Source organism: Nicotiana sylvestris, chromosome 6 (genome assembly GCF_000393655.2).
Source record: "Nicotiana sylvestris chromosome 6, ASM39365v2, whole genome shotgun sequence".
In the NCBI taxonomy this organism is placed as follows: domain Eukaryota; kingdom Viridiplantae; phylum Streptophyta; class Magnoliopsida; order Solanales; family Solanaceae; genus Nicotiana; species Nicotiana sylvestris.
In genome coordinates this window covers 21,160,074-21,184,776 of record NC_091062.1, presented here as the reverse complement: position 1 = coordinate 21,184,776, position 24,703 = coordinate 21,160,074, and the positions used below count along the sequence as shown (strand labels likewise).

Here is a 24,703-nt window from a genome sequence, read left to right as displayed (position 1 = left end):
CTCCTATCGGGTGGTTTGAGCCTAGTGAGGCTAAGTTATACGGCACAAATTTGGTAGAGGATGCCTTGGACAAGGTAAAGTTGATTCATGAAAGGCTTCGCATAGCTCAGTCCAGACAGAAGAGCTACGCGGATCAGAAGGCACGCGACGTATCATTCATGGTTGGCGAGAAGGTTCTCTTGAAAGTCTCGTCAATGAAAGGCATTATGAGGTTCGAGAAGAAGGGCAAGTTGAGCCCTAGGTTTATTGGCCGCTTTGAGGGATTGAGACGAGTTGGGGAGGTTGCTTACGAACTTGCTTTGCCCCCCAGCTTATCGGGAGTTCATTTGGTTTTTCATGTATCGATGCTTCGGAAGTATCATGCCGACTTGTCCCATGTGTTGGACTTCAACACTATTCCGCTGGATGAGAGTTTGGGTTATGAGAAGGAGCCAGTTGCCACTATTGATAGGCAGGATCGCCAGTTGAGGTCCAAGAGGATTTCTGCGATGAGGGTCCAGTGGAGGGGCTAACCAGTCGAGGAGGCGACCTGGGAGTCCGAGGAGGACATGCAGATCAGATATCCACATTTATTCAGCAGCTCAGGTACTTTTCTATGTCCGTTTGAGGACAAACAGTTGTTTAAGAGGTGGAGAATGTAATGACCCAACCGGTCGTTTTGCCTTTTAGAACCCCGTTCCCTTAGATAAAAATTCCCGTGCTTGCTTTAACTAATTTACGACTTGCGGGGATGGTTGGTTTGGGACTTGGAAGAGTTTGGAGTAAAATATGTTCATTTGATTCCTAAGGATTCTCTTAAAGGGCTAAGTTTGACTTTGGTCAACATTTTGAGCAAACGGACCCGGATTTGTGATTTAACAGTCCCGGAGGGTCCTTAGGAAAATATGGAACCTGAGTGTATGCCCAGAATCAAATTTTGAGGTCCCTAGCCCGAGTAATGAATTTTTATTAGAAATTGTTAAACTGAAATTCTAAGGATTTAAAGAAACTAACTAATGATTAATCACATGGGTATCAGGCCCGTATGTTGGTTCTGGAGCCCGGTACAGGTCCGAAATAACATTTAAGACTTGCCCGCAAAATTTGGTACCAATTAGATTAGTTTAAGGGCATTTCGGCTCGTTAGAGGAAAGTTAAGAACTTGAAGTTCATAAGTTTGATTTAATTGGTTTTAGGGGGTGATTCTTAGATTTAGCGTTGTTTTGGGTGTTCTGAAGGTTCGAGTAGGTTTGTTTCATGATTTCAGACTTGTCGGTATGTTCGGGTGGAGCCCGGGAGCCCCGAGCGTCAATCGGGCAAGGCTCGAGTGAAGTTGGAATTTTTGAGAAATGCTGAAGCATCTGCTTCTATCATAACCGCACCTAAGGTTGGTCGACCGCAGGTGCGAGACCGTAGAAGCGGTCCATCGGTCGCAGATGCGGCCCAAGGTAGGCCAGGCCAAAACCACAGAATCGGTTCACCAGTCGCAGAAGCGGTCGTGTAGCCCGCTTGGCCAGTTCCGCAAGTGCGTCTGATTTCTCGCAGATGCGGTCCCCTGGCCGTAGATGCAGAAATCGCTGAAGTAGTGAGCTTCATTTAATACGGGTTCTAAGTCCCTTTTTGCCACTTTTCACTCTTCCATTGGCGATTTTGAGAGCTTTTGAGAGAAGACTTCCACTTAGCATCTTGAGTTTTATATTGTTCGGCTCCAAATTGAGAGTTTGGGCTCGTTCTTGGCATTTGGAAGTATACTTGGAGCGAGGTAAGTCTCCTTTCTAACCTTGTAAGAGGGAATTGTTCCTATATGTGTAATAATTGAATAAATTGCTACTATATGCGGGGCCTACGTACGTACTAGGTGATGAGAGTCTGTGCGTAGCTACTATTATGCTAAGTCTGGGTAGTTAGGACCCATAAGCATGCTCTATGTGATATTCTTGTAACTTGATGTTTAATTCGGATTCGTATAAATCATGTTGATTAAGGTAAATGAGACTAGTAAGAGGAATCTTATTTTCCTTGACCTTTTAAAGAGAAATTGAATATTTCTATGAATAACTGCTCCTCAGATATACACTATTGTCTACTTGTTGTTGAGTTTATTTATATTTGACCGCGTCGCACGTGTGATTCGCGAGCGGAGTAATAGATGCATCTATGGTTCGTGTCATTCGACCCTCGGAAGTGCACAATTTACTTTTATGTTGGATCGGGCCGTACGACCCTCGGTGTTACTTGCGCATGCTTTACTTAGTATTTTCCTATGGATTGAACTTCGTATATGCCTTGAAATGTAAAGGGATACCCATGATATTATCTGGAAAAAGAACTGTTATTCCTTGCCATAAAATGCTAATTAAATGTGCTATCCATGCTTAGAATAAATTCTTTCTCATATTATTTGACCCTAGTAAGTATCAAGTCGACCTCTCGTCTCTACTTCTTCGAGATTAGACGGGATATTTACTAGGTACATATTGTTTATGTACTTATACTACACTTTTGTACTTAATTGTACGGGATCTGAGGCAGGTGTCTCTGGCTATCAGTCTGGTGCGCATCCTTGAGTAGATTTTGAGACTACTACGGTGAGTTGCTTCCCTTCCCATGCCATTCAGCAGCTTGAAGGAGTCTCTCTTATTTATTTTTGTTGTCTATTCTATTTCGGACAGTAGGATAGATTGATTCTTTTGTATATTCTACTAGTTGCTCACAACTTATGACACCGGGTCTTGACACACACATTAGTTGACCAGTATTTTGGGGTTGTATGATTATTTTTGGCACCTTACTGTTCATTTCTATTTTTTACTTTAACTTAAGGAATTATTGCAACTATTTTGGTAAAAGTAAGTGAGAACTTATTTAGTATTTTCTGCATTGGCTTGCCCGGCAATGGTGTTGGCGCCATCATGACCTATTATGGAAATGGGTCGTGACACTAGCCGACACTTCCCATTTCGGTATTTAACAATTAAACAGTAAGAAACAGTCTAAGCATGATAAAATAATCCAAAGATTAAGTAGATAACAACATAATTTGCGGAATACAACCCAACACAGCCCGATACCGGGGTGTCACTAGTTACGAGCATTTAAACAATCCGGAATACTTAGAGAAACTACAAGGTTTAATACAGAAACTAAGAACGTGAAGAAATAAGATAGGGAAGAGCTCTGGACTGCGAACATCGACAAATACCTAGAGACTCCTCTGATCCGCCTGAGCTGGAAAAGATCAGCACTCGAGAGCGCGACCAAATGCGATTGAATCTTCACACGGGGTGCAGGGAGTAAGTGAGTACTCCAACTTAGTGAGTAATAATCATAAATAAGGACTGATAGCAGGAAATCACGTAAAGCACATTTGCAGACTATAATGAAGCAGTAAAACCAGTGAAAGATATGTGAAAGTCATTTAACTCGAATTAAACTTCACAAAAACCTTTTTCAACAATTTAAGCAGGTAAATGACAGACAATTAAGGAAAATAAACACATAAAGGTTCGCCCCTGGGGCACAATATCAACAAATCTGCCCCTCGGGCAATATCTCAGGACAATACCAGCCCCTCGGGTTGTATCTCACATCACAATGGGTACCCGCGCTCACTGGGGGTGTGTAGACTCCTGGAGGGGCCCGTTATGGCCCAAGCGCAATATCAAGCCATCTCGTGGCATCATTACTAGGCCCTCGCCCTCATATAAATAAGCCACTTCATGGTGTACATATCTCAGGCCCTCGGCCTCATAATCAATATCAAATGTTTCTTCACAACATAGGCCCTCGGCCTTACTAAGTCAAAATCCTCACAAGCCACTCGGGCAATAGTAAAACATGATTCTCAGCCCAAAATATCATTTAAAAGATCATTTAAGTGTTAAAACAGAGTAAACATGGCTGAGTATGAAAACAGTGAAATATAACATGACTGAGTTCAAGTATAAAGTAAAAATAGTGAGGAAATATCAATAAAAGTCCCCTAAGCATTCAAATAGTTGGCATTTAGCCCAAATATGGCATTCAGCCCAAATAATGATGATAGCAAATAGATTTCAATCAAATACATGGCAAAATAGTCATTCAGGACGGACTAAGTCATAATCCCCAACAGTGCATGACCCCACGCTCGTCATCTAGCGTGTGCGTCACATCAATATAGCACAACGATATGCAATCTGGAGTTTCATACCCTCAGAACATCATTTACAATCATTACTCACCTCAATCCGGTCAAATCTCTAGCTCGCGACGCCTTTGCCCCTCGAATCAGCCTCTACTCGTGTCGAATCTATCCAAAATCAGAATCATGGCGTCAAAATATGCTAAGGGAACGAAACCCAAGTGAAAATAATCAATTTACAACACAAATTCCGAAATTACCAAAACCCAACCCCCGACCCCACGTCTCGAAATTCGATAATTTTTACATCAATGGATTCATTATCTTCCTACGAGTTCATATATATCAAAAGTACCAAAATCCGACCATAATAGGTCCCTCAAATCCTCAAGTCTAGGTCTCCAATACCAAGCCCTAGTTTCCCCAATTTTTAACCTTAGATTCCATTAATTATAGACCTAATCCGTGAAATAACAGCATAGGAACGAGTTTTAGGTCCAAATTCCTTACGTCAATGAAGTTCCCTTGAAAACCCTCTTCAAATCGTCCAAAAAGCTCCCAAGCCGAATTAGAAATGGTGAAAATAGCTTAAAATCGCGAAGGACACAATTTATACCTTCTCTCCAGGTATTTTCGCATCTGCGGTCATATACCCGCTCCTGCAGTACCGTATTTGCGGTCCTTGAACCTCTTCTGCGGAAATCACTTAAACGGTTAACTCTGCATATGCGATCAACAATCCGCACCTGTGGCGCAGGTGCGGTTCCTGCCATCTTTCCAACTTCTGTTTCTGCGACCGCTTTTCCGCATATGCGGCGTCGCACCTGCGGTCCCCAATCCACAGGTGTGGAAATACCAGAAGCAGCAAAAATCTGCAATTTCACCAAGTTTCAAACTCCTCCGTGTCACACCTCCTTTTTACACACCCGAAGGTATATATAAGGGAGTTTTTCCAATTTAAGTGACATTATTCGAAATGAGATTATTTATTTATTTTGTTCAGTGTCGCCACTTGGGATGGTTTGTTTTTGGTGTTCCAAGTAACCGGTTTATTTTAAAATCCCAAATCGAGGAAAATTCGACTTTCCTTTTGAAGTCTGCGAACCAAAAATTCTGAATAAGGAATTCTGTTAACCCGAGAGAAGGTGTTAGGAACCCCCGGATTCCGTGGTTCTAACACGGTCGCTTAAACTATTATAATTGGCCTATTACCTGATTTTAATACATGTTTTAGCCTATGGTATAATTTGTTAACTTATTAACTGTTTTTCATTATTTTAGAAAGATTCAACGTTATTTAAAACACGCCTTGAACCACGCCACATGAAATGCACCCGCGATCCACGATACATTTTATTTAATGTTGTTGAGAATTGGAGTTGGGTCACATGAAATGCACACCCGAGTTTAAGGAAATTAATTTAAATTGCGCGCCTAAAGCAACTACGCACTTTCAAGTTTGCGAGGGCCATGGAAAATTCACTAATGGCACACCTCGATTTCTAAAGAGTTAAAATTAAATAAGTGAGGGCCATAAGTTTTGAGATTTTATTTGGCATGACACACCTCAAATTATTCTATTAGAAGGGTTTCTAAGTTTAGTTTTGAGGGCCATAAATTATATGTTCGACTAAATGGCATGCCTCAAGGTAAATTGATAAGCTAAATTGATAAGCTAATAAAAGGGCCTATTTAATTAATCCAAAGGATAAGGGGATTTCAAATTTATTTAAAGCAAAAGCTTAAGCTCAATTTTAATAACGAGTAAGATAACAATAAATGAAACCAAAGTTGAGTTGCTGAAGGAGCCCAGGCAGGCTGTGAGCCCAATGGCCAACTGCCTATTACATGAACGAGCATGGAGACACAACTAGGCTCAATCACGAAGCCCATATCGAGAATATGCCTTCCAAAGGGAAATTAGGCACAACTGGGCCAATGCTAATAGCCCAGTTCAGCAATTTAAGTATTAACACTTGAAAGTAAACTACATTGCTATGAAAATTTAGAGTTTGAACAAACACTAACGACCTTGAACCAATGCAAAGCACATTCTTGATGCTATCATTCATGCTAAAATGAAGTTACAATTCCTGATTGGTAACGGCTCATATGCAGGTCGTTTTATCATTTAAAATCGCCAATTCGAATTTCCAGCGAGAAGAAAAACAATTTATAATTTCAGAAAAACTTCATTTATTAACAATGGACTCGGAACTACCTGACTCTAGACCTTGAAAAGAAAGCAAATACTGGTTGATTTCATCTAAACCAAATGAGCGATTTTCCTGTATTACAACATAGAACACTTTATTGCTCAGAGAACAACCAATCTTCTGCATCTTAAAGTCAGAACTACTACGAATCATCATTGAAACTAAAACACTTAATGAAACTACCATAGAGTATTATAACCAATCACCCTATTGGTATCACTATCAAGACATAGCCAACTTTTACTTCAGTTTTCATCAGAACACTTGATGGATTTCAAAACATATGCATAGGCCTGGTAACATGGATTCAACAGGTGATTCTCAATCAAATCCCATTTAGCAAATCAAATGAGATTTCTAAATCCTACATTGACCTCATTAACACTTAAATATAAAGAAGAATTAACAGTCCCCACACTTAAACAGTATTCCAGTCTTTTTACAAACTAGTTATCCAAACTAGAGTATCTATCTAAAACTTTCAAAAACTTAGCAACAAAAATGATCAAAATGTACACAAAATGGGAACTAAACTAAAATGCAGAAATCAGCTAGTTTCAGGAGTGCAGAAATAGCATTTAACCAAGCTGATGTGTCACAGATTTTCAGCTCACTCAAACAAACTTCACGTTCTTCCATTTCATACATCAAAGGAGTGTAGTGAATACCTGGATACATCAATCAAAACAGAAAAAGAAAATGTGCTTAAAGGTCAGCAAAAATGAGAAGTTTAGTCGACAACAACAGTATTTCAACAACAATGGAATAGTGCACAACAACCTTTAAACCATCTTTGAATCCAAAATAAGCTAGAAATCCTTTGAAGGTTTCAGAATTCAAAGACTAATTGCAGAAAGTAGATCAATTTTCTACCAAATATGCAAGAGTTTTGGAGTTCTTCTTTTTGCTCAGCCGTTTGAAAACTTTTCAGTGTTTATTCGTTTTTCCAAACTCTCCTTTGTTAGTGAAAAAACAATGCCCTTATAGGCAAGCCTTAGGGGCAGCAGAAATGGGTCAGTTTATTGCCCTTTTCCACTTCTCAAATTTTCATTTCTGCTATTCAATCCCTAATTTAAAAATCAGATTTTCAAAACAGTCCCAAACCCACCTTCCTAGAAGTTTCCCCAGTCAGTTATACAAAACTCCCTAGCCTAAATTTCCTAAACTAACCCTTACACCCCTTGTATTTACTTCAAGAACCAAACGGGTCAAATTGACCCAAGGCATAGCTCCAAACCAATGGGCTTGCCACTCGGATTGAATCCCCTTTTGGGCTTCGGATTTTTAGGGTCCAAGTTCAATTGAACTCAACAAATCCACACAACCAAAAGCTTGCGGAGTCACAAAGACTCACGAAGCCCTGAGCCCCAAAGAAAGAATGGAAACAGAAAACTAAACTACTCAAAAAGAAAACTCAAGACCAAAAACAATGCTAACCAAACTAACTCTAAAACTAACATGCATACACAGATGATTTGAAGGAATAGAAAAATAAGAAATAAAAGAAAGAAGCAAAAGAAGAGGAGAGGATAACTAAGAATGAAAAACGAAGAAGAAGAAAAGCAAATAGAGAAAACAAAAGAACAAATACCTTGAGAGACGGTTTGGGATAGCGAAATTGAAAAATCTTCACACCTTCGAATTTCGACCGATATTGACATTAATCGTGTGTTCTTGTCAAGAACACACGAATAAAATCAACCTTGACCCCAATCCTTTACTGAAACTCGACGATTTGGGGAGATTTGGGTTTTAGGGTTTGGGATCGGACCATTTCGATTGAAGATTCGAGAAATCCTAGAGTGCTTCGAAGGAAATCTGTTAGGGATCGGGAAAGGGGAGGTTGTGGAGGTGTTGTGGTGTTAGGTTGGGGTTGATTGGAGGTGGTGCCACCAGCTACAATGGCGGAGAACTCAAGGGCGGCACTAGGGTTAATGGTCTCTCTGAAGGAGACGAAGTGAAACAATTCAGTGTACTGGGTTTAATGAAGGAAGTTCGGACATTTTTATGTAATTAGGGCAAGTAGTTTGATCCGTTGGATGTGAATAAACGAAAGGCTGAGATGGATCCGGACTAGAATAACTCGAAGCTACGTCGTTTGGTTAGGCTAAGGCTTGGACTGGGCAAAGACACGGGTTTGGGCCGGAAATTGGACGGGTTTCAAGGCATAATTGTTTGGGCCTTGGGAATTTTAATTAAAAATGGCCCAAACAGACTTCTCATTCAAATTCTTTTCTTTTTATTTCAATTTCAAAATCTTCTTTTCTTTCAAAATTAAAATAACCTAAATTAATTACTAAATCAAATTATCCTGTCAAATTAGACTAATTACTTAATATAGTACTTACAAAAATTAATTAAGTCCTAAATTAAAAGAAAAAGCTATGAAATTCAAAATTAAAGAGTTAAAATGCAACATGAACTGTTTTGGGATTTTTCATATTTTATAGAACAACTAATTTACTAATTAAATTCTAAGATTCAAAATTATATTCTAAATGCAAATGCAAAGTATTTTTTTGTTCTTTCGCGAATTAAATGAAATTAAACATGCACGCAAATATGCAAACAATCAGAAGAATTCTACAATAATTCCTAAAATAACAAATAATTAAAAGAAAAATCTAAATTTTGGAATTCTGTAGGAGTAATTCATGTGAGGCAAAAAATACGTGCTCACAGCTGCCCTTCTTTACTCGAAGACACGAAGAATTTTCGGGAAAAGATAAAATGAGCAATTATGAGGGATTTTTGCCCGTTTGAAACTCCATGAGAAGCATTTTTTTGAGAAAGCCTAACTGAACCTTGCTTCAAAGGTTGCGTACATATCCTTGGCTATAAAGGAATCAGGTCAGTGTAGTTCTGAAAGTTTTAGTAGTTGGGACTACTGGGAAGCTGTGATTTTACTGTTGCTGCTGCTACTGCTTGCTGAACTCCTTATTACACCAAAATGAAAAATAAAAAGCTAAACTAGCTAAGCCTATCAACTACGAGTTACAAGATTCCTATCTATAAATCATTGAAGCATGATCTTGAGTCTTAGCTGGTTCTTGCTGTGGACTTCGATCTGAATCTTGATGCTTGTCAGCTATAGGTGCTGGTTCTTTCTTCAGCTTTGGATCAAGGCGGGACATGCGAGGCCTGTGATTTCATTCATATCTTGGGCAGTCCGCGTCTTTCTCCGCTTCAGCACTCTAAGTTTACTTCTTTTTGTTCCTTTCTCTTCTTTTCTTTATTCTAGATTGAGACTCATTCTTTTGGTCATCTTAAATCCTGTGTCTCGAGGTAAAACCTGCTCAGACACCAAAACAAACAAACAAACGGAATTTTTCTGCCCCAATTTTCACTAGGAAAATTTCGTGAGTTATTTGTAACTAAAATCTAGACATTTTTTTTGATAACATAAGGATTGTGTGCTTAAGAGGGAGAAAGATTAGGTAATGGAGGCCTATATCTAAAATTCTCAACTAGGGAATGGAGCCCCATGTTGGCAAAAAGCAACTAGGGGATGAAGGCCCTATGTCTAAAAATCTCAACTTAGGGATTGAAGCCCTAATGTTGGCAAAAAAGCGACTAAGGAATGGAGGCCCTTTGTATAAAAATCTCAACTCAGGGATTGGAGCCCTAATGTTGGCAAAAAAGCGACTAAGGAATGGATGCCCTATGTCTAAAAATCTCAACTCAGGGATTTGAGCCCTAATGTTGGCAAAAAGGTGACTAGGGAATGGAGGCCCAATGTCTAAAAATCTCAACTTAGGGATTAGAGCCCTGATGTTGGCAAAAGGCGACTAGGGAATGAAGGCCCTATGTCTAAAAATCCCAACTCAGGGATTGAAGCCCTAATGTTGACAAAAAGGCGACTAGGGAATGGAGGCCTTATGTCTAAAAATCTCAATTTAGGGTTTGGAGCCCTAATGTTGGCAAAAATGGCAACTAGGGAATTGAGGCCCTATGTAAAAAAACTCAACTTAAGGATTGGAGCCCTAATGTTGGCAAAAAGGCGACTAGGGAATGGAGGCCCTATGTCCAAAAATCTCAACTCAGGGATTGGAGCCCTAATGTTGGCAAAAAAGGCAACTAGGGAATGGAAGTCCTATGTCTAAAAATCTCAACTCAGGGATTGGAGCCCTAATGTTGGCAAAAAAGGCGACTAGGGAATGGAGGCCCTATGTCTAAAAATCTCAACTCAGAGATTGGAGCCCTAATGTTGGCAAAAGGGCGACTAGGGAATGAATGCCCTATGTCTAAAAATCTCAACTTAGGAATTGGAGCCCTAATGTTGGCAAAATGCGACTAGGGAATGGAGGCCTTCTATCTAAAAATCTCAACTCAGGGATTGGAGCCCTAATGTTGGCAAAAAGGCGACTAGGGAATGGAGGCCCTATGTCTAAAAATCTCAACTTAGGGATTGGAGCCCTAATGTTGGCAAAAAGGCGACTAGGGAATGAAGGCCCTATGTCTAAAAATCTCAACTTAAGGATTGGAGCCCTAATGTTAGCAAAAATGCGACTAGGGAATGGAGGTCGTTTGTCTAAAAATCCTAACTTAGGGATTGGAGCCCTAATGTTGGCAAAAACGGCGACTAGGAAATGGAGGCCCTATGTCTAAAAATCTCAACTTAGCGATTGGAGCCCTAATGTTTTCAAAAGGCAACTAGGGAATGGAGGCCCTATGTCTAAAAATCTCAACTCAGGGATTGGAGTCCTAATGTTGGCAAAAGGCGACTAGGGAATGGAGGCCATATGTCTAAAAATCTGAACTTAGGAATTGGAGCCCTAATGTTGGCGAAAAGCGACTAGGGAATGAAGGCCCTATGTCCAAAAATCTCAACTTAGGGATTGGAGCCCTAGTGTTGGCAAAAAGGCGACTAGGGAATGAAGACTGTATGTCTAAAAATCTCAACTTAGGGATTGAAGCCCTAATGTTGGCAAAAGGCAACTAGGGAATGGAGGCCCTATGTATCAAAATCTCAACTCAGGGATTGGGGCCCTAATGTTGGCAAAAGCGTAAAAGATTGAGAATCCTAAGCTATCATTTTTTTTGAATTTTCTTCTTATCTCTTCTTTTCATTTCATTTTGCTTTCATCTTTAGTAAAATGCAGGAAAGAATTTAGAGGAAACTTCCCTTTTGGGTTGATTATTGCTACAAAGTTGTTTGCTAGCTCTTGCGCATCTCTTTTTCCTTTTTGGTTGCACCTGTTTCTTGCACGGTTGCTTTGGATTACACCTGTTTCATTTTTTCAAACAAAGAACAATTGTTAGTTTGAAACGGTGGTTGGTTTTGTGGCCTTGATTATTTTTGATCACATGATCTCGGCCCAACTCTTTTGGTGAGAACCCCTGCTACTTGCTGGCTTTTCTGAAGATTGATCTCTCTCCTAAAACCGAGGAACTCAACTTTCTAAATTTCAAGATGGTGGTTCTACTGTGTGGGGCTTTTATCCCTTTCACCTTATTTTTGCCTCTAGGGGCTTTTGAATTTTTATTTCTTTCCATTTTCAATAACTCTGATTTCAAAGCATCAACCATCATGGCCAGTCGAGATCGACTTGATACACCCGCTGAGGCTGGGTACTTTTCTTTGGACTTGGCTTTTATTAAGCAGAACCCTGTAAAACCAATCTTGCCACCTTTTCTTTGTATTAGTTTTGGAACAGAGTTAGACCGAAAGGGATTCAAGGAAAAGTAAACAAAGGACAAGAACATGAATTTAAGAAGAAGTGTCCTTTTCGGGGAGGAAAGAAGGACTTATCTGGGGTGCATGCAGACTTCAATAGACATGACATGCTTCTTGGACTGGATACCCGATCTGCACAACTATCCAACTTCTCATAAACCCATTGTGACCCGTGTTTTAAAACCGAGAAACCTTGCCAGGACTCTTTCAAATACCAATGGTGGTGAGGTGTTTCTTCTTTTCGATCAACGACGCCCTTTGCGGGTTTTCGCCAATCAACCTCTCTCATTTCCCTTCTCACCATCGCCTTATAGTGCTCTTTACGAGTTTTTACTAACAAGACTCTCTCATTTTATTTCTCTCATCCTGGTTGTGTTGGATCCAAACGACTGCGTTCTTCGATTTTGAAAACCTTTCGCTGATTGATCGGAAGGACTTAAACAAGGTTTGGGTAAAAAGAATTTGGATCGAACTACAACTTTGGAACTATTCAGGCGGGATCATCATAGAACCATTACAACATCTGCCCCAGTTTCACTTTTGGGGGGAACTTGGGTTTTTGTTTTGGTGTGACTGAACCCCAGAGAGAGGCTGCCTACGTATCTTTTTGGAATCAAGTCGAACGTAGTTCAGGGAAACATTTTGTTTTGTTTTCTCTTTTTTTTTTCATTTCATTTTTTTTGTTACAAGCGTCTTCGAGTTCTAAAGAGGGTAATGAAAGAAAGGTAACCGGCTCAAAAGGTTAGCAAAAGATTGGAGTGTTTGGGGTAGCGAGAATGAAAGCCTTCGTCATCCCAATCGGATAATGCTATTGCTGCAGAAGGATTAGACATAATACCTTTTGACTGCATATGCATTCACAGCTGTTTCAGGATACAATTCCCCTTTTGGCAACAATTTTCTGATAATGTATGGACCTTTCCAGTTGGGAGCAAATTTTCCTTTTGCTTCCTGATGATGGGGAAGAATACTCCTTAAAACAAGTTGCCCCACTTTAAAGTTTCTAGGCCGCACTTTTCTTATTGGAGGCACGGGCCATTCTTTGTTGATACAACTGCCCGTGGCAGACTGCGACCATCTGTTTTTCATCAATCAGGGTTAACTATTCCAAATGGGTTTTGACCCACTCGCTGTCTTCAATTTCAGCTTCAACAATGATCCGGAGAGAAGGGATTTCAACTTTCGTGGGTATTACGGTTTCAGTGCCATAGACCAAAAGGTACGGGGTTACTCCAACTGATGTGCTCACCATGGTGCGATACCCAAATAATGCAAAAGGCAACTTTTCATGCCACTACCTTGAACTTTGAATCATCTTTCTTAAAATCTTTTTGATGTTCTTGTTTGCTGCTTCGACGACACCATTGGCTTTGGGATGATAAAGAGTAGAGTTCTGATGCGTTATCTCGAATTGTTCACATATCTCCCTCATCAAGTGACTATTCAAATTTGCAGCATTATCCGTAATGATAGTTGCATGAATACCAAAACGACAGATAAGGTTGGAATGTACGAAGTCTACTATAACTTTCTTGGTGACAGATTTGAGCGTAATTGCTTCAACCCACTTTGTGAAGTAGTCGATAGCGACCAATATGAATATATGCCCATTTGAAGCATTCGACTCAATCGTCCCAATGACATCCATGCCCCAAGCAACAAACAGCCAAAGTGCTGACATGGGATGCAGTTCCGTAGGCGGTGCATGAATAAAATCACCGTGCACCTGACATTGGTGACATTTCCGGACGAAACTGAAGCAGTCTTTTTCCATAGTCATTCAGTAATAGCCCACTCGAAAGTTTTTCTTTGCCAAAAATACTCGTTCATGTGGGGTCCGCACATTCTTGCGTGCACTTCATACACGATTCTTCCGGGCTCTTCGGCGTCGACACATCTTAACAAGTTGAGATCTGGAGTCCTTTTGTACAAGACATCACTGCTCAGGAAGAAACCGCCTGCGTGCCGTCTAAAGGTTCTCTTTTGGTCTCCACTAGCTTGCTCGGGGTATTCGTTAGTTTTCAGAAATCTTTTGATGTCATGGTACCATGGCTGAATATTTGGTTCTACCTCAACCGTATTACAGTAACCGTGCCTTTCCCGGATTTGGATTTCCAAGGGATCAATATGGGCATTGCCTGGGTATGGCAGCATCGAGGCTAAAGTAGCAAGTGCATCAGCTAGTTCATTTATGACAACGAGGGATATACCTAAACTCTGTTGACTGAATCGCTTGCTAAGATCTTCCACATGTTGCCTGTAGGGAATAAGTTTGACATCTCGGGTCTTCCATTCTCCTTGAGCTTGTCAGATAATCAGATCTGAGTCTCCCATGATTAACAATTCTTTGACATCTTGGTCAATTGCTATGTTCATACCCATAATGCAGGCTTCATACTCGGCAGTGTTGTTTGTGCAGAAAAACTGAAGTCGGGTTGTGGCTGGATAATGCTGACCAATGGGTGAGATCAAGATTGCCCCGATTCCAACACTTTTTGCATTTACCACTCCATCAAAGAACATTTTCCAAGCATTAGTATCTTCGGATATTGCCTCAACTGAATTTACCTCTTCATCCAGGAAGTAAGTGCTCAAAGGTTGGTATTCATCATCAACCGGGTTTTCTGCCAGGTGATCTGCTAACGCCTGGGATTTCATTACCATGCGAGTGACCTAGACTATGTCAAATTCAGTGAGTAAGATATGCCACTTTGCTAACCTTCCCGTGGGCATTGGTTTCTGGAATGTGTACTTTAAAGGGTCCAACCTGGTGATGAGATAAGTGGTGCAGGCCAACAAGTAATGCCTCAGCTTTTGAGCTACCCAAGTTAGAGTGCAACAAGTCCTTTCCAACAGAGTATATTTAGCCTCGTAGCTTGTGAACTTTTTACTCAAATAGTAGATCGCCTGCTCTTTCCTCCCAGTCACATCATGTTGTTCGAGGACACAACCAAAGGAGTTTTCCAAGACTGTCAAATATAAGAACAAAGGTCTTCCCGGTTCAGGTGGGACCAAAACTGGCGGGTTCGACATATATTCTTTGATTTTGTCAAAAGCTTCTTGGCACTCGTCTGTCCATTTGATTGCTGTAACTTTCTTTAACAGATTGAAAATGGGTTCACATGTAGACGTCAACTGAGCAATGAATCAAGCTGATGTAGTTCAATCTTCCCAACAAGCTCATAACATCTTTCTTGGTTCTTGGAGGAGGCAAAACTCGAATGGACTTTATCTTTGTTGGGTCCAGCTCGATGCCCCTCCGACTGACTATGAATCCCAAAAGTTTGCCAGATGAAACCCCGAATACACATTTGGCTAGGTTTAACTTCAGATCATATTTACGCAGCGACTCAAAGAATTTTCTCAAATCCCGAACATGGTCATCCTGGGTCCTAGACTTGATGATCACGCCATCCACATACACCTCTATCTCTTGATGGATCATGTCATGAAAAATGGTAGTCATGGCTCTCATGTAAGTTGCCCCGACATTCTTCAGACCAAAAGGCATGACTCTATAACAGTATGTGCCCCAGGGTGTGGTAAAAGATGTCTTTTCGGCATCCTCTTCATCCATCAACACTTGGTGATATCCTGCGTAACAATCCACAAAGGACTGTATCTCATGTTTAGCGCGGTTATCAACAAGGATGTGGATGTTCGGCAAAGTGAAATTATCCTCAGGACTTGCTTTGTTCAGATCTCTGTAATCCATACACACTCGGGTTTTCCCGTATTTCTTTGGTACTGGAACTATATTGGCTAACCATGTGGTGTATCGAACCACTCGGATCACCCCCGCTTTCAACTATTTTGTGACCTCTTCTTTAATCTTGTCACTGATATCGGTTTTAAACTTTCTTTGCTTTTGCCGGACAGGCGGACAATCGGGGTAAGTTGGCAACTTATGAACCACCAAATCAAAACTTAGTCCTGGCATGTCATCATATAACCAAGCAAACACATCTTTGAACTCAAACAAAAGTTGGATCAATGCGTCCCGGGTTTTTTCATCTGTGTGAATGCTTATCTTGGTTTCCTTGATTTCTTCAGAACTACCCAAATTAATCAGCTCAGTATCATTTAAGTTCGACTTAGGTCTATTCTCAAATTGTTCCAATTCTCGATTTATTTCCCTAAAAGCCTCTTCTTCATCATATTCCGGTTCTTGGTTCAGTATTTCATAGTTAGACAGCGTGTTTGAATTTGGGCATGAAGTCCACATACATGTCATGTTATTTAAAACCGCATTATTAGAACTAAAAGAAGAAATAAAAGAGAAAAAATAACAAAAATCAGAAAGAATAAAGAAAGATGAATGATGAAATATTGATTTTATTTCTTTGAATTTGAAGATAACAGAGTTTGCACTAGAAATTAAAGACAGGAAACTAAAGAAAACATCCGAGTTACACCCTGAAATAACTCGTGATGTAGAAAAAGTGGCAGGACTAGACTACCGGGATTCCCTCCTGATTAGGAATGGAGTAACCTTTCAATTTTGTAGTTTGGCACTGGGTCCCATGTATAGAACCTCAGCGGTGCTTGAGCCTTCCCCTGGTTGGACCATGTGGGTTTCATACAACATTTGCCTCATAGCCCCATAGATTTCTTCAATTTCCTCGACCGTAAAGGCCTCATCTTCCTCTTCCTCATTGTACTTAGGCTTGACAAATGTCCTATAAAGATGTGGAATCGGCTGAGGCAAAACCCAACCATTGTTCTTTCTTTCGTCTGCCCATTTTCCATCAGCTGATATGGGTTGGAAACCTACCCCAAAGAACTTCTCACTAGCAGCCAGAGTGATTGGTTCAGCAATTCCTTGCAATGACTTCCCGAGCCCCTTCCTGGGTTTGTAACCATGCCTGATCATTTCTTTGGCCACCATAATTGATGCATTTGAAAGAAAGGATTGGGGGCAAGGTTTTCCTTCTTCACATTGGTCCACGACCACAATCTCAAAAGCCTGATAGACTATATATTCACTTCCTTCTCTAGCTTCAAGACAAGGGACCGATGGGTCCCGATAAATCGATTGCTCATCTTCCCCGTGAACTACAATCTCCTGATCTTTATGTTCGAATTTCACCATCTGGTGGTGAGTAGAAGTCACATCCCCTACTGCGTGAATCCACGGCCTTCCCAAGAGAAAATTATAGGAAGTATCCATGTCCAAGACCTGAAAGGTCACCTCGAAGTCCACCGGGCTGATAGTTAGAACCAGATCAATCTCGCCTATTGTATCTCTCTTTATGCCGTCAAAGGCATGCACACAAACATTGTTGGGTCTGATTCTCTCAGTACCGATTTCCATTCGCTGCAGAGTTGAGAGAGGGCAAATATTTACCCCAAAACCACCATCTAACATGACCCTTTTCACATAATACCCCTCACATTTAACTGTCAGGTGAAGGGCTTTGTTGTGTGCGGCCCCTTCCGGGGGCAAATCATACTTGCTGAAAGAGATTTGATTGACTGCAAAAAACCTCTCCGCCATCCTCTCCAACTATTCTACAGTGGTTTCAATGGGTACGTATGCTTCATTAAGAGTTTTTATCAACACTTTTTGATGTTCAGTTGAATTCATTAGCAAAGACAACAAGGAGACTTGGGCAGGAGACTTTCGGAGCTGGTCGATTATCTCGTAGTCTGCCATTTTCATTTTCTGAAAGAACGCTTCTGCTTCTTCATCACTCACTGGCTTCTTAGGTGGGAAACGCTTCTTTGTGGTATTATTCACTTCCTCCAGATTGAGGTACTTCTCAGTCGGGTTATTTTCCTTAACTTCTCCTGAGATCTCTTTGCCTTTGTAAGTTACTACTACTTTGTTATAGTTCCATGGAACGGCAGTGAGGTTTTGTCATGGGCCTTTTCGGCGCGCGACCAATAACCACGGGCTCATTCAGCCTTAGTGGAATTATTGTCCCCCACACCACATATGTCCCCTTAGGCACATACATTTTAGCTCCCTTGTTTAGCTCAAACCTTCTAGAAGGACTCAATGACATCTGTTCTTTCTTTTGGCCTCGAGGAACATAGAGAACGACATCTTTGGAGGGCACTGCCCCAGTTTCAACTTTCACTTTCTTTTCTGTATTCTGGGGGGTAAGTTTTCTCTTCTTCTCCCCCTTGTCTTGTTTCGCGATAGCTTTTGGCTTCTTTTCCACATCGGCTATGGCAATGATGGCTTATAGAGCTGGGTCAAACTCTCCATCTTCACAAATCATTCTAATAATCGAGCCGTTGTTGTGGGCTGGTAATGGATTGTTAGTTACATTAGGAACATCTTCATCCTTTAGCACTATTCTCTATTGTTCTATCAGATTTTCCACAGCCCTCTTCAGGGTCCAACAGTCATCTGTATCATGCCCTTCTGCCCCTAAATGGTAGGCACATCGAGTACCAGCTCTATAAGCGGGCGACGTTAGGTTCTGCCTGGTTTGGGGTACATGCCATAACAAACCCATCTGGAAAGGTTTGGGGAACAAGCTGGAATAAGACTCACCGATGGGTGTGAAGTTTGGTATCTTGGGTGGTTCCCGAGTATGGAAGTTATTCTGCAGAGGTCGGGGATTATAGTGATCTTGGTGAGGAGGTTGATTTCTGGGAAATAGAGCTTGGTTTTGATTAAATTGTTGTTGTGGCCTAACGTAGGGTTGGGCATTCATCACTGCGTATGGCTGAGGAACCATAGCATAAGTCATATCTTGGTAGGGATAGTAATGTTGTGGGGTTCTTTCAGAGAAAAGAGATATAGAGGGACGGGGTTTTCTTGCACTTGAAGTTTCCATTGCTGCTTCTTCCTTCTTCTTTCGATTTGCTACTCCGCCAGACCCACCTTGGATTGCTTGGGAGGTAGCCCTTATAGCATACTGACTCAAGATTCGCTCTGCTTTCAACCAACTTTCAACCATTTCACCGATTTTGATGGCTTCAGCAAATGGCTTACCCATCGCAAACATCATATTTTGGTAATAATCAGCCTCTTGGGCTTGAAGGAAGACACTAACCATCTCTATTTCGTCCATTGGAGGTTTGACTCTGGCTGTTTGTTCACGCCATTTGACAGCATACTCTCGGAAGCTCTCTGAGGACTTCTTAGATTTGATAATGAATTCCTATCAGGGGCAATGCCGATGTTATATTGAAACTGCCTGACAAAGTTCCGTGCCAGGTCATCCCAAATATGCCAGCGAGATATATCCTGATCCATATACCAATCCGAAGCGATGCCGACCAAACTCTCTCCAAAGTACGCCATGAGAAGTTCTTCTTTTCCGCCGGCTCCCCGCAGTTGGTTGCAGTACCTTTTGAGGTGGGCAATGGGATCCCTATGCCCATCATATTTTTCAAACTTCGGGGTTTTGAAACCCAAGGGTAGATGTACGTGTGGGAACATGCACAGGTCAGCGTAAGATATGCTCTTTTGCCTACTCAGACCCTGTATATTTTTGAGACTTTGCTCCATGCTTCTCATCTTTCTGGTAATCTCCTCTTGTTCAAGGTTTTTTGTAGTTTTCTCCTGCCCTGCAGTAAACTCGTACCGAGGCGGCTAAGAGTAAGCATTGGTAGTAAACTAGGTAGGTTCCAGTGGGAAAAATGGTGTTTGAAATGTGAAGGAAGATGGATCGAAGGTAGGTCTGGGTAAAGCAGGTTGTGCCGTAGCTGAACAAGGTGGCGCGATGAATATGTTTGAAGCCGCACCTGAATCTAACACCTGGGGGCGGGCCTCAGAAGGTGTTCCAGCGAAGTAGGCTGAAATGGTAGGATATCCAGTGGGGTATTTGGATAACTTATGGGGATGTTGAAGGTCCCACTTGCCTTGGGAAACAACTCAGGGAATCCGGGTATTGCACTTGGTGGTTCCTTTCTGTTTTCCCAGGTGTCCCACATTTCCATCACGCGGAAATGCAAAATCTTATTTTCCTCAGAAGTTATTGACTCAGAAGTTGGAATGGCCGAGATCGGACTATCCTCTGGAATAGGAACTGTTGGCAGAGGAATTTCCGAAGACATTTCAACACTTCCTTTTGACCTCGTGAAGTATGGATGTGAAGCCAGACTACCACAAAACCAACCACCTTACTATAGAACCTGGACTTAACAGTAGACAACAAACCGGTCAGTTTGGAGCAGTTAATCACATAGGTAATCGCACGTTGGGGGTGTGATGCACCTATACATTTAAATGTGTTTCTACATGTTTTACAGTTGCATGTTTCATCCCGGCTTTGCTTACTTTTTTCCCAATTTTCTTTTTTTCCACCTTAGCTTTTTGTGCTTCTATTCCCATTTTCCGCTCTTTTCTTCCCTCTCTTCCCTTGCTTTTTTTCGTTTTTCTTTTGGTTTTTCTTTGGCTTTCTTTTTGGGTTTTCTTACGGTTCTTTCCTTTCATATCCCTCTCTTATCTGAGGTATTTACAAAAATCATGACCGGATCCGATAAAGATTGCCTACGTATCATGACGCCGCATGAATCAGATCATTATGTAGTTCAAGAAAATAAATGCGAAAATTAAAGAAACAATTTTTTGGGAATTTTCAATTTCCATTAATAAAAACTCCTAAACCTTTCTATTACAAAAGACTTCAAACTACTCAATTTCTTGGAATTTTAAAAAACTACAAACAGACTCAAAAATAAATTCTAAACTAAAAACTGAAATACAGACTCGATAAATGAAATATCATGAGTACATAAGTGCTTCGACTCATGGGGCCCGTGGGACATCATTCGGTCTTGCCACAGGCCTACAAGCGAGATCCCCTTGAAGCCGCTCAAAATTGCTCATTATCTGGCGGACAAATGTCATTACTGCAACGAAGAAAGTGGTCTGAGTCATGTATTCACAAGCGTGGCATTTCATGATGATGTAGTCGGCAATGGCTCTAACCCTCTCTCGGACGATACCCTTTTCCTGAAGCAAATGCCCGATTTGTTGATTCCGGGCTTCTAGCACCTGAGTGTCATGATGGCTTTGATTCTGCAACTATTGCATATCTTCCTCCATCTGAGCCATCAAAGCATAACAATGTTCCATGTCAGCTTTAAAGTTCCTAGCCTGTTTGGCCGCCTCATTTTCAGGGGTAGTTAGCTTTCTCTTCATATTGGTGATTGTCCCCTCATATTTTCTTTTCATTTGTCGCACAAACTCTGCCCGCCCTTCCGCATTCTTTGCCAATTGTGCTCGGACTTTTGCTAGACTGGCCTCAGATTTTTCTAGGTCGTCTTGACACTCAAGTACTTTCTTTCTCAGACCGCTTATAAGCCTTTCATCTGCTTGGCTTCTTTCCGGGTTTCTAGCAGCTAGTGTCATTTTCTGGATTTGAGCTTTGAGGGCTTCGTTCTCCTGAGTTAGCTTCTTCTTTTCCTCTTCATCTGTGACAGCTTGGATACTATTGCCAAATTTGAGGTCCCTGATTTGTCCCTCTAATTTACTTATCTTGGCCCTATAGATTTCTTCTTTTGCCAACCAGTCCCATTACTCCCGCGAGTCGTTAGTGAATTGTTGTACATGGGTTCTCTTAACAGGTCTCTCGGGGGATCTGAAACCTTTTACCGAACCAAATCATGTAATTGGGGTCTACCTCATCTTTAGCTAGATCCCGCACCATAGTCTTAGATTTGAGAAATCTGCACTCATTCCAAACTTGGCGAACTCTTCCTTCTGGAAATACAGCCTTTGGGCCTAATTCGACGACATGTCCACTCAAATCTTCGTCATGGGGGACGGTTTGAAACCTGCCTAGTTGGCGCAAAACCCTATGAGGAGCATATGGCTGGATGCTCCGGATGCCCATTAAGAGAAGATAGCACACTTCGTCTGACATGCATACGACTTCGGTGGCAGGGAGCCATCCGAACGTCCACTCAATTTTATCCGAAGTTAAAGAACTTAAGTGTGCAAACCAAGCCTCGGTACCCTCTGGAAATTCAACACCCTCCACTCGACTTTCAAATTCTTCGATGCAATTCAAACTGGTTATGCCGTAGTTCATATACCCGACACGGTGGTAGAGATGTTCCTGTATCCACAATTGTAGTAGTAGGTTACAGCCTTGGAAGAATTTTCCCCCTTCTCGACAGATGGTCAAAGCTCGCTAAATCTCAGACAAGATCAGGGGAACCAAGGTGCCATTAGCTTTCTTGATTGCGACATCAACCATCCCCACGAGGCCCAATTCTATGTTGCCATCTTTTCGCGGACAGATTATAACACCCAGGAATGCTACTATAAAAACCAAACCCCGCCTTGCCTCCCATTTATCTTTATTTCCGGCATGGGTCAGACCAATATTCGGTGTTTCAAAACCTTGGGGATTGCCATAGCGTTGGTACAAGAACTGGAAAGTGCAAAACCCTTCAGATAAATTCCCATCCTGAATATCCCGGCAAATAATCAACATATCCAGAAACTTATGAGGAGATACTGGTCTCGGTGACACCAGGTACCGACTTCTAAGGTTTCTGCTAAGGCCGGTGTAACCCGCAATTTCCTCTAGCGTGGGTGTGAGCTCAAAATCAGAAAAGCGGAACACATAGCGAGTCGGATTCCAAAAAGGTATCAAGGCTTCAATCACGTCCAATTTTTGCTTGATGTTCAAAAGTCTGACAAGACCACCCAAAACTTTTACCACGGTTCCTCGGCTGACTTTTCCTAAGTCATTCCACCACATGTGGAGCTGTAAGGGGATCTCTTTAAGAGCTGCGAAGGGTTCATTTTCATCTAGGCTCATCGTGCACATTTATTAGGGTGATTTAATTAAAAATGATTACGACTTATTTTGACTCAAGAAAAAAGTTATCACTATATTTTTTCAAAATTTTCATAAACAAATCGGGCTTTGCAAATACAGCCTTTCAGCACTTCGGGGAAGAAGATTTTAAGGCTGTGTTTGCTAACCGGCCAAAACATTGAAAAAGCGACCAACGGTGGCTATTCTTGCAAAAAATGGCCTTTCGGCGCCCTTTTGGGGACATTCAGCTATTTTAGACAAGAATGACATCACCTTACTTATTTACAATAAAACAATAAAAAAATTTGTTCTTTTTAGGCTATTTTTGCAAAAAGGGAAGTTGGACCCGATGGGGGTTGCCTATGTATCCCACATCCGGTGAGAATCAAACTGGCGTAGTTCGGGCAGATTTGACAAAACCAACTATTTTTAAAAACAAAATTTTCTCTCTTTTTTTTCTTTTTTTTTTCAAAATTTCGGCAGAGTTTTGGTATATTGGTTTTTTCAAAAACAGGCAATTATCTCTCTTAGCCCTCACATTGACTCTTCTTTTTCCCAACTTTTCTCCTATTATCCATAAGCCGGTCAACATGCAAATCCGAAGCAAATAAATGCACATGTAACAAGTAAGATGCATCAAGATGGTCTTTTCATTTCGGGTACACCTGTCCTAGACAGACCCAACCCTTGTACTGAGTCTCCAAAGTCAAATGCACGTGATGCAAACAAACGTTCCTACTAGATTTAAAACTTGGGTGTATTGTTCTAGACCTAGCTTACCCGAGCGGACAACTCGAGCCGAGGGGGCAGCGTACCGGGAATACAGAAGCTTCACCAGCTTTGAAATTTGTCCGAACCTCGTTCTAAAATTGGATAAGACTCTAACAGAAGAGAAGTCACACGAAGTGCACACTCCCTAGATGATTTAGAAGACTCAGAGATAAGAAGGGTTTCGTAACAGTTTATATATAGTTCACGCAATATCAAAACGGTAAAAAGCGACATTTAGCACATTAGGCCCAACATGTAAAAATCAAATAAAACAAGCCAACTACAACAGTTATTCTAAGCTCGAATTCTTAAACCAAAGTTCTAGGTTTAGATCCCCAGCAGAGTCGGCAGAGCTGTCACACCTCCTTTTTACACACCCGAAGGTATATATAAGGAAGTTTTTCCAATTTAAGTGACATTATTAGAAATGAGATTATTTATTTATTTTGTTCAGAGTCGCCACTTGGGATGGTTTGTTTTTGGTGTCCCAAGTCACCGATTTATTTTAAAATCCCAAATCAAGGAAAATTCGACTTTCCTTTTGAAGTCTGCGAACCAGAAATTCTGAATAAGGAATTCTGTTAACACGAGGGAAGGTGTTAGGCACCCCCGGATTCCGTGGTTCTAGCACGATCGATTAAACTATTATAATTGGCCTATTACCTGATTTTAATACATGTTTTAGCTTATGGTACAATTTGTTAACTTATTAACCGCTTTTAATTATTTTTAGGAAGATTCAACGTTATTTAAAACACGCCTTGAACCACGCCACATGAAATGCACCCGTGATCCACGACACATTTTATTTAACGTTGTTGAGAATTGGAGTTGGGTCACATAAAATGCAAACCCGAATTTAAGGAAATTAATTTAAATAGCGCGCCTAAAGCAACTACGCACTTTCAAGTTTGCGAGGGCCATGGAAAATTCACTAATGGCACACCTCGATTTCTAAAGAGTTAAAATTAATTAAGTGAGAGCCATGAGTTTTGAGATTTTATTTGGCATGACACGCCTCAAATTATTCTGTTAAAAGGGTTTCTAAGTTTAGTTTTGAGGGCCATAAATTATATGTTCGACTAAAATGGCATGCCTCAAGGTAAATTGATAAGCTAATAAAAAGGGCCTATTTAATTAATCTAAAGGCTAAGGGGATTTCTAATTTATTTAAAGCAAAAGCTTAAGCTCAATTTTAATA

The 24,703-nt window shown here is 41.0% G+C and overlaps 1 protein-coding gene across 1 annotated transcript; it reads right to left on the bottom strand.

Moving 5' to 3' along the window:
• Positions 1-6,846: 6,846 nt before the first annotated feature.
• LOC138870352 (uncharacterized) lies at positions 6,847-13,769 on the bottom strand. Its single transcript, XM_070148150.1, has 5 exons — positions 13,294-13,769; positions 12,834-13,073; positions 11,515-11,545; positions 7,107-7,161; positions 6,847-6,986 (listed from the first exon to the last, which is right to left on the bottom strand). Exons 1-5 carry the CDS (start codon positions 13,767-13,769, stop codon positions 6,847-6,849), a joined length of 942 nt encoding a protein of 313 aa, XP_070004251.1.
• Positions 13,770-24,703: the final 10,934 nt, after the last annotated feature.